The 15,932-nt window shown below is 32.1% G+C and overlaps 1 protein-coding gene across 2 annotated transcripts in view; it reads right to left on the reverse strand.

The window, feature by feature from the left end:
• The window catches only part of Drgx (Dorsal root ganglia homeobox), a 130,825-nt gene that overhangs the window by 16,681 nt on the left and 98,212 nt on the right, over window positions 1–15,932 (reverse strand). Inside the window, exon 7 of one of the 2 annotated variants that reach the window (XM_076408727.1) lies at window positions 770–805. The exons of the other annotated variant lie outside the window; for it this stretch is intronic. Within the exon in view, the coding sequence (XP_076264842.1) occupies window positions 770–805 (36 nt within the window). The remainder of the gene's footprint in view (window positions 1–769; window positions 806–15,932) is intronic. 2 annotated transcript variants of the gene reach the window in all.

Consider the following 15,932-nt stretch of genomic DNA (forward strand, 5'->3'; position numbering starts at 1 on the left):
TATTGCGGCGGTGGAAAAGTAAAATTATGGTTTTGTATTGTATAGGATAATTTCATTTCCACTTTTAAGGTATAATACCATAAAAGCCTTTTGGAAACCTTCAAAATTTGTATCAGAAAAAGGTTTACAAAATCCCAAACAATTGCAGATAGAAGGATAAAAGTATCACTTATTAGAATCACTTAACCTACTATCAGATGCAGATCACTAATTATTATCAATTTATTTTATTGGCAATCGGGTTACGGAAATTGATAGCCGTTATGCCTACAATCCAATACCATTGGACCAATCTAAATATCATTGGATCGGATCACAGCTGACAGATAAAATTTGCAATATAGATGTAGATGGTAAGAAATTCACTGGGTCATCTAGTGAATAATAAACAAACTAATGTATAAATAACCTAAAAAATAATAATACAATAATCACAAATACGACATTAAAGAAAAATATACATTCAATAATCAATAATTAAATAGAATTATGGATATATCAGCATAGAATATTGATCTTTGGTTCTTTAAAACTTCAAATATTTATAGTATAAGTTAATATTAATTAATGTCGACTTTTAAATTATTATCAAACAATATTTTTCTAATTTACTACCAACATTTTGCATAACAGAATACTTATTTTTATTATTTTTGTATCAATTATTGTAATTTAATAACATATTAAACATTTATTGTTGAAAAATTATAACTATTATTTAAATATTTATTAATTAATTCTAATTAAATTAATATAAGTGAATACATACCCATATCTTTTGGTATGATCGATGTACCATTCATAACTGGATAGACAGAAAAACCAAAATAACATTAAGACAACTTCAATATCGATATTTTAATTAAAATTATGCATCTACTAGTTCTAGCGACCTATCTAAAATTTACAAATATAATTATAATGCCTTTAAACAGTTTAATCCGGACCGTGTTATGTATAATTAAATATAAACTAGGAACGATGCTTTTGCTACAAATATAATCCAATCTATTCGCCCTTTATGGAGTTATCAGTTAATCTGTGATCATCTATCGTTCTAAAACAGTTCAAAACAACTTTGTACTAAGCAAAGAGAATAATTTAGCACCCTATCAGTGCTATTTCCATAACTATCTCGTCCTAAACTGGAAGGCTAACGGTGAAAGGATGGAATTACATAGTATAACGTTGGTATTTGCAAGTGAAATTATGCAAAAACTGGTGGCTAACATCGCGTTGTTCTTTTGTAATGGCTTTTTCGATATTTCAATATATTCTATCAAGATCACAATTGAATTGAAATTAAGGTAATATATCAGAGAGTTTTCTAAGAGCTAGAAGTATAATACATAATTTAACCAATAACAATTTTTGAAATAATTTTGTAAGATATATAATCCATTTCTGGACATATATTCGTGTAGAAGCTTTATTATAAAACTTATTGTAACACTGTACTGAAGTCTAAAAATTAGCCTTTCCCAGCTCTTTTTTGATGTGTTTAACGTGTAATGTCGATGAGTCAACAAAACAATATTTTCATGCATTTTTACTCTATGTTACTTAATCGAATATAGTCAGAAAATTTACAGCGAATACATGGCATCCGTTTAATCTGGAATGAATAATAATTATGTGATAATTATGTGATATAAGAATGATAATTTATGTACAACTAACAAATAACTGGTTCATCGACAAATTTACAGATGAGGATTGATTGGACTACCCAAACTGAATGATACCTTGTCATGATAACCTAAGCCAAATAACGATTGCAGCAATTAAGCCAAGCTTTGAAAGAAAAATCAATCACGGAAGCTCAGACATAATTTTGAAAAATGAGAACCTCTGACTACTCTCCTGACTTCTTGTGCATTGTCCAGTAGTATTACAAGTTTTAAGCTTGTGATATCATCATGCAGTTCGTTAGTTACGTAACGATAAGCAGTGGTAATTAATCGAAGAACTTTATTTTGGCAGCGTCGAATTACACTAGCACCTTATACTTTCAAATAGGCTTTATTTATGTAATAAAAAATAGGTTACCAATATTTTTGTTCTTAGATCAAGTTAAGAGTATCTTTCAACCAATTCTGTTGCTTAATTTTGAGTCTGCTCGGCTCAGCTTTTTGTTCATCGTCATGTTTCCAATTTAATATAATATCCATATGGACGCCGAGGTATTTCGCTGATTTTGCGTGAGGAATTGGGCATCTTTTATTTATCATTTTCATAATATTTTTTTTGTCTCTTCGCTGCAATATAAAATTGACATGGACAGATTTCGAGCTACTGGTTTTAGAAATTGGAACTAGATATTCCTCTATGATAGGCAAATATACATTTTTTGCCAATAATAACTGTGCCGTCAACAAATGTTTCAGCATTTTCCATGCAGTGAACAAAGCCAAACAAACAAAACCCAAAAATCTAAAACTAGAAAAACTCCTTAAAGAGACTAGCTTAATAAAATTCAAAAATAAATATGTCATATTTGTGTTCGATTTTTTATGAGGATTTCAAAATCAATATCTAAATCCATATCTTATTCAGGATGTTGTAATTCTGAACAAACCCGAATTTTATTCTACTACTTTCGCATGAAACCATGAATAATTTTCTGAAGATATATCAAATTACTAATTAAAATGATGTTGAAATTAATATCCTTTCGCTACCAACATTTTCCTCCATGGACCTTCGCTACCCCCTTCATAAACATATCATTATGTCAATTTTATAAAAGAGAACATTGTCCATACAATATTTGGTCCAAGCTCTGTGAACTTCTCCACTCTTACCCTGTTGCAGCAAACATTTGTTGACGGCCGCAGGCACAAACATACCGATGGTTCCAAATCTCGCAGCGGGCTTGGAAGTTCATTTGTGGTGGACAACCGGGTATTCCGTTTCAAGATCCCTAAACAGGGTTCAGTATTGACCTCTGAACTCTTCGCAATATTCAAAGCATTATCGAACATCAAACCTTCAAAGAATGGTTAATTGACCGACTCCTGAAATAATCTCGATTGTTTCTTGGAACAGAAATTCAACCATCCCCTGGTCACCTACTCACTATCAATTTTCTGTACCCTCTATCTGAATGCGATCACGACAAGTTTACTGTGGATCCCTTCTCACGTTGGTATTCCGGGAAATAAGCGCGCGGGTAGTGCGGCTAAATCGGCAGCCCCATCTCCCCTCCCCATCAGGGATGTTAGTGTCCATACTGAACTTGTACCATTCGTACCTTGTTTTACAAATAACGAGGTATAACGTTGTTGGGTCCAGGAGGTCAACCACAACAGGCTGTTTGAGGTTAAAAGTGACTTTTTCTACTCTCTTCGCGTTCCTTCCCTTCGTCACCATGCCGTAGCTTTGAATCGACTGAAATTGGGCCACTGTCGTTTCTCGCACGGTAACTGGATGAGTTTTATGCTCACTATGAGTTTTGTCACAGTCACAGGGATTATAACTAAGTATGGGCGGCAAATTTTTACACATTCGGCATTCTCCATAGAATCTAGCCTATGCTAAGTTTAGAGTTTCTAATCAAATAACCATTACCACTTCGGTATGGGTGCTGATGTGTGCTGTGTGGATGGAGTCTCTACTTCATTATGGTTGTGCTTGTAGTCGTGTGTTTGTGTTTATTTTAAAATTGTATATACACTATTTATTCCTTTAACTCCCGTGTTTGTGTTATTAATTTTGTTTATTTATCAATTTTTTATTTTATATTTTTATATACATACTTTATGTATGTCCCCGTCCTCTTTAAGTCATAACCCTACTATTGTATAGTCGCTAAATGACGACAACCGTCAAAGCGACAAAAGATATCCTTTCTTGAACTTCATAATTGTATATATAAATTTGTTTATAGATAAATATGCCATGACTTGAGATTATCAACGTTCGTTTATAATTAACAATATACAACAATATACATTTGCTACAATTTTCTATACCGGTTTTCTATACTTTATTCCTTTTATTCACGTTTTATGTCACTATGCACATATAAACATCTAAAATGAATCTCCAGACTCACGCAGGGAATAAAGCTTATTTCGGCAAAATATAAATCCGTTCTTAAAAATAAAAACGCAAAGCCCACCCCCGGAGACGCTATTGTCTTCTTCATCAAATATTTTCGTTATTCGGCTTTAAGAAGCAGGTCCCATTCCTCGGGGACGTTCTAAAGTAAATTCCAGTCTAAACATTTTAACCACGGGGGGGAGTGTACGCGGATTTTCGAGGGCAAACATGTCAGCAAACATTATTAGAGACGTCAAACAAGACCAAACAGGTCCTGCCTTCGTACATATATTGGCAAAATGTAATAGAAAAGACGTGACGTTTTGATTTATTTATTCGTTTGAGACTGTCGCTGGCACACAAATGGATTCGGGTGCGGATATTATTTTCCGTGAAAAATGTAGACATCTTGTTCCTTATTTTTGTTTACATAAATGTTCGTATTGTCGCTTGGAATAAATATTGGTTTTATATTGTTTATAATCATAATTCATGTTTTTTTATGATTCAAGTCTCAATTTACATGTTTAATTAATTGCAGCTTCAATGGATTCAACGAAGTGTAAATTGCCAGAAGATCTTGATCTCAAACAAATGTCGTAGTATAATTGAATGATTAAAAATCAGTTAATACGTATTCGTTCACCATAAAGTTTACTATAATGCTTTTACAATTTACATTTCAATTTTTGAATGACCACTGCTTCAAAACCTATACCAAACACTTGATCTTTCAAGATATAATAATGTTTTGCCACTTTATGGGTGTAACAAATGTGTAAACAATTCTACTCAGTGTAACTCGTGTGGTACGTATACATCGAGCTTCTTTTTATAACCAGCTGTTTCTAATAGATTCAGTGTTTTTTTAGTGTTTAGCAAAGAACAATTCCGACTCGGCTATTTCCATTGATTTTATCCATATTTTCGGCAATTGGTGTTCCAATCAAAATTCTCGGGACCGAATCGATGAAAAAAAAATTGCTCTCGATTGATTCAGATTTACATATATATATATATATATATATATATATATATATATATATATATATATATATATATATATATATATATATATATATATATAGCGATTATTTTCACCTTTGTAGAAGAAAAAATTCTCTTTGCTAATATCCATTTTTGATGTTAGTTCAAATGTTATCATGTCGTGGGTCAACCATTCCCAGAACTATCAAATTGGTTTTTAGTGTACGAAATGACTATTTTCTAGTGCCTTCTAGTGTAAGCCTATCAGACACTTACAGTGCGAGTTACAATTTATTAATGTCACCTATTACAAAAATAATGCATTTATCTTTATTGCACCCCATTTAATTGAAATAGTACCTAAAATACCCTTTTCAAGTTGCTTTCATAAAATCTCCTTTATTCCAAAATTGTATATAAATTTATAAATCTGTATAAATATATGTAAATGTATTATAATCCCAAAATTTTTCAAAAAACTATTTAAAGCAACCAGTCTAGCTATAAAACAAGTTCGTTGTCCAATAACGATGTCTGTTCTAGATTGTCCACCTAAACGTAATAAGGTCGAATTAACGGTCATGTCATACCTTATCAAATGCTTCGGCAACGTCTACAAATTCGAATGAACAAATTTCCTTCTCTTCATAATTCTTCCCAATTACGTAATACGATGTACTTGATCAATTGTCGAATGTTTGTTGCTAACAAATCCAAACTGGTTAGCCAACATGAGCTGCTTCGTTAATTAGTTGGTGGTGTTTTAACAATATCTTTTCGAATAATTTAAATATCATTGCTAACAGTAATATCGGTCGATATGATGTTTAGTTATTGGGCTGGTAAATCAGGTTTAGTGACTAGGATAATTTCCGCAATCTTTCACTGGATAGGCACATATTCTAATTACACGGTAACATTAAATAGAGAGACTAATTTTGTTATATACTTTCTTAGAAGTTATTTAAGTATTTGCCCATTAATTATCATACCCTGGATGTTTTTGATATTGAGTTTTTTTTGAAAGTCTTTGTCAATTCCTAATTATTTAGATTATATAAAGTATCACATTTATCATGGTGCAGGATGAGGTTGGAAGGTATCTACTAAGTACTTAGTAAATAATTCTGCATTCTAGCCAACATTTTTTGCCTATTCTCTACTTTTTACGGATCGGTGAGTTTCCGTATTTTGGTAGATTAATTTATTTAACCGCCTTCCAAAGAGAATTTCGACTCTTGATCATCTGTTACGTCCTTAAAAAACTCAGGAAGCATTTTATTTTCGGCAATTCCAATTTTCTGTTTGAGTTGTTACCCAATTCTTAAATAATTATTTTTTCTTTGAGTATGTATTTGAACTCCTCCTAAACCCTTGATGAATATATTTTGTGTGTGTTGGTGTTGATTCGAGAATAGTTCATATTCACAATTAGTCCCGGTAGGCGATAAGATTCCAGAAATTTTAAAAAATATTTTTGATCTCAACTGGGGTATATCTGCCAGAGTGGCATGATAACATATCACGTTTAATTATATATTTCGTGCTCAAGGGCTCACAAATCATCATGTTTATTTAGAGCTCATTTAGATCATGGATTAACTGAAAATATTGTTCCTTAAATTCCATTACGATCGAAAAAAAAAACAAAATATTATTCCTGTTAATATTATGTTTACATGTAAATCTTTTTTTTGTACATAATATACCTGTAATGAAAATGATATTGGTTTTTGATTGTTGCTGTTATTTACTATCTTGCTGGTTAACAACTTGAAGTTTATATATTTTACTTTGAAGCTTATATCATACAGATAGACTCATATGTAATTGATAGGTCAAGTAGTTATAACTGTACGAGTATCATGACTACATGTATTGTAATTATATTTTACATATTTTTTCATCAAAACAATTGCTATCTATCTAAAAAAAATTGAAAATTTCCAATTTAAAACGTTTGAATAGGCCAACGTTGGATCTGCTAGTATCATGTAAATTGTAATAATTAATATAAAAGGTACTTATAGCCTACTGACCAGATACATAAAGTAGTAATAAAAAGTAATAAAACAGACACCCTTGTCGTTCTTTGTTCTAAAACCTGCCTCTTTCAACACCAAAACCGGTCATATAACATGTGGGGCAAAAGTCCCGCTACTATTTTGATTGCCTATAACTTTGCTCAAAGAGAAGACAAGTAAGTTTGATTTTTATAAACAGTTTATTTGGTCTTTGCATTTTATTCGTTATGATTTAAAAATTATATCGGCTAAATGGTGACCACGATTCACAAACAACTTTCGGCTCTTTTTAAGGCATTTTCATGACATCCTGCAAGATTTGAGAGTGAATTTCTTCAATTTCGTGACGAATATTGTCTTTAAGATGTTGAATCGTTTGGGGCTTATTATCACATCAACTTTTGATTTTAAAAAACCCCATAGAAAAGTTTGGTGCTGTTAAATCCGAAGATCTGGCTGGCCATGCTAAATCGTCACTTCGCGAAATTAGTCTTCGTGGAAAAACGTCATTCAATTATCGAATTATTGAATTGTTAAACGAGCTGTGTGTGCAGTGTCCCCATCTTGCTGAAACCATATGTCCTCTAGTCCTTGATGATGTCTAGTCAATGATGTTGTCAGCACGAATACCAAACCGTACAGTTGTTTTTAGTGAATGCAATGATGTTTCATGAATTAATTGAGGATTCTGTGTTACCCGAAACCGACTTTTCTGTTTATTGATGTGGCCACTGAGAAGAAAATGGGTTTCATCGCTCATTATCAATTTAGACGAGAAATCTTCAATTTCACCAGACAGCCTTAGAATTGCATTACTCGTCTCCATAATAAAATTTGGACGTCTACATAATACAATGGTTAAAGTGAGACTGAGCTAAAAGTCACATAACCAAGATGGCACGCAATCAAAATGGTAGCTGGACTTTTGCCCCACCTGTTACATCTCGAAGGAATGCCATTTTTTCACTTTTTGTATTTAGAATTCAAATTCTTTCAAAAAGATAGGGCAAAGCACTCCTCAGGACAATTTTTCAAAATAAATTTACTAAAACAAAACTAATGCACAAGCCTTATATATAATTCATCACTTAATCTGGGGCTATTTTAACATTTCACTTTTTTTAAAAGCCAACGCAGCATTCCCGGTTCTCGTCACGGATGACAAATCCGCCCAAATCCCCGCTAAAATAATAAACAAATTAGGTCGGCTAATTCGCGCCGTACCACCGGAGCTCGCGTCGGAAATTTCCGCAAACACGATTCCGGACGCCGTCGGCCGAACGGCTCACTCCTTTGATCTTACCTGTCTGTTAATTAGCTGATTAATTAATTGCACAGTCTCTATAATTCGAGGTTGTTTATTTATGAGCAGCAGCGGCACTAATGTAATTAGGCCAGGTGTGTCGGGCGCGAATCCCGGTTTGAGTTCGGCCAATCCGTTCCCGGATCCGTCCAGATTAACTATCAAATACTAATGAGCGAAATCGCGTTTACCATCCGCCGCCCAAATTTCTGATTTACCGCTCCATTTTGCCGCCGTGTGTCCCCTATTTACTCGAGCTACCAGGAAAACGTGATATGATGTGAATCTTAAACATATAGTTTAGAGTAATAAGAACTACTGATATCATTTTTTATTGTATAATCAGTTATGAGGTTTTGATATGGTAGATAAAAAAACTCTCAGTGTCGTTTTGTATCGCTGTTCAACAACTTCTTTTTATACTAAAACAGTTATAAAGGAAATTAATAGTTTTTGTGTTCTATACCTTTTCTTATTTTATAACTGACGGAGTCGGTAGGACTCTGGAAAGATCAAAAAGTTGTTTTCTTATGAATGAAATTAATTATTACCACAAGGAAGTGTACTGGGGCCAATGCTTTATCTACTCTACACTTGTGGTATACCACAAATGGAGTATATTACGATGGCTACATTTGCTGATGATACTGCGATTATAGCTGTCGGAGACAATAGTGAAGAAGACTCACGAAAATTACAACAGTCTAGTGACAATATAAATAATAGGACACAAGCTCGGAAAATAAAAATTAACGAAAGCAAATCTGTGCATGTGCAGTTTACCTACAATCAGACCGTACAAGTATCAATAACATTAAATAATACTATCATTCCATATAGCAACAACGCTAAATATCTCAGAATGAATCTTGATGCAAAACTTCGCTGGAAGGAACATATAAAGAAGAAAAGAATGAACTGGAATTGAAATATGGGAATATGTACTGAATGGCTGGCTAACTGGAAGAAAATCACAATTATTAGTACATAATAAATTGCTTTTATATAAACAAATACTGAAACCTATATGGACATACGGAGTTCAACTATGAGGATGTTCTGTAAAGAGTAACATAAACATAATACAAATTTTTCAGAACAAAGTCCTGAGAGGTATTGTGGGCACACCCAAATACTATAGGATTGATTACCTACATTGAGACTTTCACATACCCACGGTCAGTAAAGAAACAAAGAGAATTGCAAGGGGGCATGAGGAAAGACTCAATTCTCGTGAGAATATTGAATTATTGTAGCATTTGGATACCACCAGAACAGAACACCGACTCAAAAAAATCAAACTATCTGATCTTGTGTAGTATTCGTGTGGTGAGGTGCATATAATAAAAAATATAGCAGTGACATGTATAAACATCATTTCACCAGAGACTGAGATAGGGCCGATGGGTCTTCCTAATTATATATCTAGATTTAAGTTATCATAAAGACAAATTGTAGGTTAGTCAGAAGCGACTAGTAACAAAGTAATAATTAAATAATACAAAAAAAAATATCAGGAAAAATAGACAAGCTGAAGTTAGATTGGAAATCGTAATTGGAATAAATTGACAACATAGGATTTATGCTTTTGGACTTATTACTTTCGGTTTATATATTCCTCGCAGCAGATAAATTGTGCAGAGATATTACATCATACAACAAATTTTATTGCAGATACATATAATTTATTATCACAGATTTGATGCGAAATATTAAAATGCCTGGATAAAAATTATGAGAACCAGGCGACAAAGGCTCTTATGTTGATGGCATGTTATAAAGAATTGGTATATTCAAGGCAAAGGAAAATAAAAAGTTATTAAAGAAACAGATCAAAATAAATTTGTGCAGTATGCAGCTTTGTATTACAAGAGGCTGATGAAGTCGAATATTTCTGTCGATAATTATGTACAAGTATGTGCTACAATTAATGTAATAATAATAATAACTTTATGGTTATACTCTTTTTATAGGTATTACTTACAAGACGAGGTCATAATAAAAATGTGTACTCATTGTTTCCTAAAGAAACGCTGGAGTCACTACAAATATGGCAATAGAATCATTGAACGATCTATTAAAATCAAATACACTAAGAAGGAAAAATAGGGTAACAGTTGAAAAACAATTTGATTCATTAGATGATCTGATAGATAAAGAATACCTTGTGTGAGCATGTGCATTTGGTACGTATGCGCGAGGAGAAAATGAGCATTCATTCTTTTGCAGATAATATAGCAAGTGCTCTAGGAGATCAGGTAGTGATTAAATCGCAGGACAAGGAGGAAATTAGAAGAATCTTACAAGAGAAATATATACAGGGAGAAGCGGAAGAACCAAATACGGAAAATGCCTTGGTTAACAGAATAGTCAGTATATTTAAAGCTTTGATATCAATTGATCAAATATCAAAAACCGAAATAGTTAAGAACCTGGAGGTGATGTTTCAGAGTTTTCAACACAAAAGTATTTTGAAAGGAAAGTGAAAGATGGAAACACAGCAATATTTTCCAGTCCCAAACGTAAAAAAGTAAATGTTTTACCAAAAGTGCAATATATTTTTTTACTTTTAGGAGCAAATCAAGCAGTCAAGACTACCAATGTATACTTAGAAAATGTGAATTAGGCATTCAGGAGACACTCTGACAAAATAAAAAAAACTCTATCTCATAGGTGATGTGGAGAAGAGTTCAATATAAATATAATAAGGAAGTATACAAACGAACAACCTGTTGTTTTTTTAGGTATAGTTCTTCCTTTTATAAGAATGTATTCTATTCTATCTAAATCTATTCTTTATTTTAATATTTTATATTATGATTTGAATGTGTTTGTCTAATTTTGTATTACTTAGATTATATTTCCTTTATTTACTTTTTCCATTTATTGCAATAAAAGTTGTTATAGGATATAATATTTCTGCATTATTTATCTATTCATAGGAGTTATACAAATCTAATATTCAATACAAAATCTAAAGAAATAATTAATCACAAAGCTTCAAATCCAATGTTATCAATTTATTCTAACCACTTTTTGTTAAGTACATGTTATATTTACACTATCCTCAAAATGCATGACATTTCCTTTAAACATTTTGCTTTTTCATCTTTTGAAATATCTGCACAATAACAAATAAACAGAAAACGTATAGAAATATGCCCATTTTTCATTCTTACCTTTATTATAATCTGCAAATTATTTTCCCTATTATTCAACATAACTTTTGAGAGTTTTTTTTTATGCCCTTCTAATCTACAAAATTAGTGTCATAAAATGATAATGTTTTACTAATAATTCATACCTTATACAATTAATTTCGCATTATCTGCCGCTAATTTTCTCTATGAAATATTAAATAATTATATTACCTTAACAAAATGTAAATATAATATTAACCTAAGAATGACTTCTAACCACAACTCTCGTAAAAAACAAAGCGTATATAGAAAAGGATGCGTAGCTATGAAGTATGAGCGGACTGAATTTAAACCAAATCGCAGTTGTGTAGATAAGATTTTGCATTTCGTCGTTCTATAGGTGGACATATTAGATGTAGAAAGTGTACAACATGCAACGTTTGTATTGATTTTAGCTCTACTTTTGTACACATTAGCTCTCACTTTGGAAAGTTTTGGATTATGAGCATATTCCCCTAAAAATTATTAAACTTTTTCAGACATCTTACGATTCTTTCATTAACTATGTGCGAGTTCAATATGATTGGTCAAATTCATTTGAGATTCAGTCCAAGGATATTCGTGGTGTAGTTCTCATTGCAAAGCAATTGAAAATTAGTGCAGCAAAGATCAAGGTCCATATCTATATAAAAAATGGGGATAAAAAGTTAATTTCTGAATGTATGTAGGAAGAGCATCACTTCAGAACGTCTGCGCGTATTTAGCTAACTCTGTTTGGTTGTGTTTGTAATAATCAGACAGGACAAATTGGGAATTGGGAGACAAATAGAATGCAATTTTCTCAAGCACCAGCTACCATGGCTGCAGAGGAACCCATACAGGCGAGTTCAGACATTTATGGGATGGACGTTAAATCACCGATAAAAATATTTTTCAATATTGCAATGCTTTAAAGTTTCGACTTAAACCACCAGGATTGTACTGTCAAACAAGTTAAAAAATAATTCATATATGTGTTAATAGATCCGTAATGGAATCGATCGACTTCATCATTTTTACTCTGAAGTTTATGTCCAATGGATCTACTCCTTAATTATCGCTGCTAATATGACTCGCTTAACAAGCATTTATAAAGATAGAAGGGGAATATGATCATGATCTTAAAGATGTTTTTAAGTTTTTTCAGAAGTCCATTATAGTGTTGGAATCTATCCCTGGATGATTGGATTAATTTTATTAAAGTTGTGGGACATTATAAAGAAATATAAAGTATTTTTTTTGCCATTATGAATCCATTTTATCATTTTTGCTTTCGCTTCTTTTCAGTCAAACTTGTTTTGTATGAATAAATGTTGTGAGACTTAAATAATTTAAGAACAATCTATTCCGATGAAGGGGTTACTTATTGTATATACGGTCAAATTATTGAATGCTCCTCAAACCAATCAGTTTTTTTACCAACCCATTCTTCCAATGTATCTTTAACACATTTTACAACAGGCGGTCGAGTATAAAATTATATTAGCGTCTCTTTTCAGCTGCAGTAGTTTCATAAGGTCCTAGCAATTATTATATTCTCCGGTATCTCTACAAAAAAGTAGGATTTCCCATTTTAGCATTTCAGGATAAATTTTAAACTCTTTAGCTACATTATTTTTTATAACGGCCGTTTTTTCTTTTATTATATGCGCTATGAATATCTGGCTTCATTGTGAATTCGAGGTGGAAACATAGCAGGAGCATCTCCACGATTTTTTCCGCTTGAGATTGTCATAACGAATTTACCTTTCTTAACAGTAACTATGAGATGATTTCTTTTTTGCCCTCGGACCACTGTAATGTAACTAAGATGGTCAAACTGTATCTGATTCGGAAATGTATTGTTGAGGAATTGAGGACAAATGTTTTTTCTCATCATAAAAATTTGCCGTTCATCATTTTGAGCCGCAATTTTCCTTCTCGCATACTTTTATAAAAAAGCGGGTTTCAATTTTTACCCCTAATAAATTCATTAAAATGTAAACAGTTTGCTATTTTAAATCTTCAGATCACTAAAGCCAAATCTATTTAATTTTATATCCACTGTACTGTAAATATATTTGAGAAATAATTTGATTTCAGTTATATTAATATCCATAGTTCATAAATGAATTGTAGATTTAACTTATTTATTAAAACTATATAATAACTGTATAATATTTTAATAATAATATTGCTACATAATCCATTTCTCTCAAATATAATTTAATGCATGAATATTCAAGCAAATATACCGTATTCCTTCTACTAGAGAAAATCTAAACACCATTACGCATCAAATAACAAAATCCACAATATCCATCCGCAGACTCGCGTCCATTTCAATAACATATCCGTCGTATTACCCTTGCAAATCTAAACGTCAGAGTGACTGATTCGGTCCTTTCTGAGCTGGATGTGTCAGGATTGCGAGCGCGTACAGTGACGTCGTTATGGTAATGTCAGTGATATCGCGATAAATTATTCCCTTTGCTTAATACGAAACTGTTCCGAACTGTTTTCGAGCATTAGATGATCACAGATTAGAGGATAATTCGATAGAGACATGACGGATTGCGTTACAAATGTACAGGGCGATTTTTGTCGGTTTTTTTAGCCTGCCATCGTTATTCGATAAAGGGCGATACAATTAAGTCAGAAATGTGGACTAGTTTTGATGTTCCATCATCGCTATTAATATTTTTAAACATAAAATGTACCAAATAATAACATTTAAATATTTTATACGGTTATATGCTTGCATGTATTTTAATCATGGAAGTGAATTGGTACAATATATATTAGTAAAGATGTTTCTTTAATTTTTTTAATTTTTTCTCCATCGTTGTGGTAACCTGGCGATTCTGTGTCAAAGGAACCCTTTGGTTTGGCATCGATTCAATCATCAATCCATTATTGGGTTTTTAATTTGAAACTATGTTTCGGTCTAGTAATACTCGGACTCTTCGGACTTGCAACGATGTAATTTTCACAACTCTTGCAATGCGTAGTCGAAAATTGCTATGCAAAAGGATGATTTTGCATATATTATTTGCTGTTCCTGGACAAACCCATGACTTTTGGCATTTCGGATTGTTGTAGTCATTTTTCATTGTCAGCTAAGATACGTTATACGATATAAAAAAACTTTTTTCCTGGCAAGTAATGAAACCACGATGTTGAAAATATTTGACATTTTCCCTCTTCAAGTGTTAAGCTGCTGGAAACCTCTGTGATAGTTTGTGCTGGCTTTTTGTCGAATAAGTCTTTGTCTTGCAGTTCACTATCTTGGAACTTTTTTGGTTCTCTTTTTTATCATTGCAGTAGAAGCAGCCTCACTATAAAATTTTTAACATGTTTAATGGACTTTGGCAGCACTTGCTTTGGCTCAATTTTAAATCATTCAAAAGTATCAAAATATTTGAATTTTGTATGAAAATTTTACAAATCATATATATGTTCATTATATGTTTAAATTCAAGTTTCATCAAGTTTGCAACCAATTTTTAGTTTACCACTTTAGTCTATTAGGAAATGTAAATGACATTTTTAACATAATACATTATTTTAACTCCAGCTGTTATTCATACATCAGCACTAGGTACTCACTATACTGAAGATAAATAACTAATATTAATATTTTTAGTTAGAGTCATATATTTGCAGACTTCTGATAAGGATAAACCAATGTTGCTTTAAATAAGAACCATATTAGTATAATCAACGAATCAAGGAAGAGAATAATATCTAACTTTAATCGGAACTATACTCAATAGGTGACAAAAGGAAGGAAATTGAAATGATAAACATTTCATTGAAGTTTTTCACTATTTACAGGACATTATCAAATAAGAGATCGTCGATATTCAATTTTTACAGTGTAGTTTGTACAGTACATCTGCTTACGAATCCGAAATTTTGAGTTCCTTTGGTTCCTTCGATAGATCTAGCAACTATTTTTTAATTAAATGTAATTGTTATTAATGTTATCTTGCTATATTTTGTTTAAATATTATCCAAACAATATAAATTAGTATGTATGCATTTTTCCATTCCTATGTACGTATATTAATTTAGTCGAAATAATATTATAGATAAATTTAAACGAATCGTTACGGAACATAAAGCGAATTGCATGGAAAAACAGCAATATTTGTCTCGACACGAAACATCCAATGTCGTCACGGACGAAAGCACAAGTGACGTAACACCACTATCATCCCCAATAATATTATCACAACTGTAATCCCCCTTAATTACACGTCTAACAACCTTAAACCACCCTTAAACATTAATAGAGGCAGGGATGGACCAGGGAGGACGATGGGATAATCGTATTACGGTCCTTCTGGAGTGGTAGCAGTGTGTTGAATTTCGTTAGACATACGGTTGCGACAATGTAGAAGGGATCAGTGT

This window comes from Rhynchophorus ferrugineus, unplaced genomic scaffold, assembly GCF_030347505.1.
Source record: "Rhynchophorus ferrugineus isolate W39M unplaced genomic scaffold, kcgeb_rfMv2 rfM1, whole genome shotgun sequence".
NCBI classification, from domain to species: domain Eukaryota; kingdom Metazoa; phylum Arthropoda; class Insecta; order Coleoptera; family Curculionidae; genus Rhynchophorus; species Rhynchophorus ferrugineus.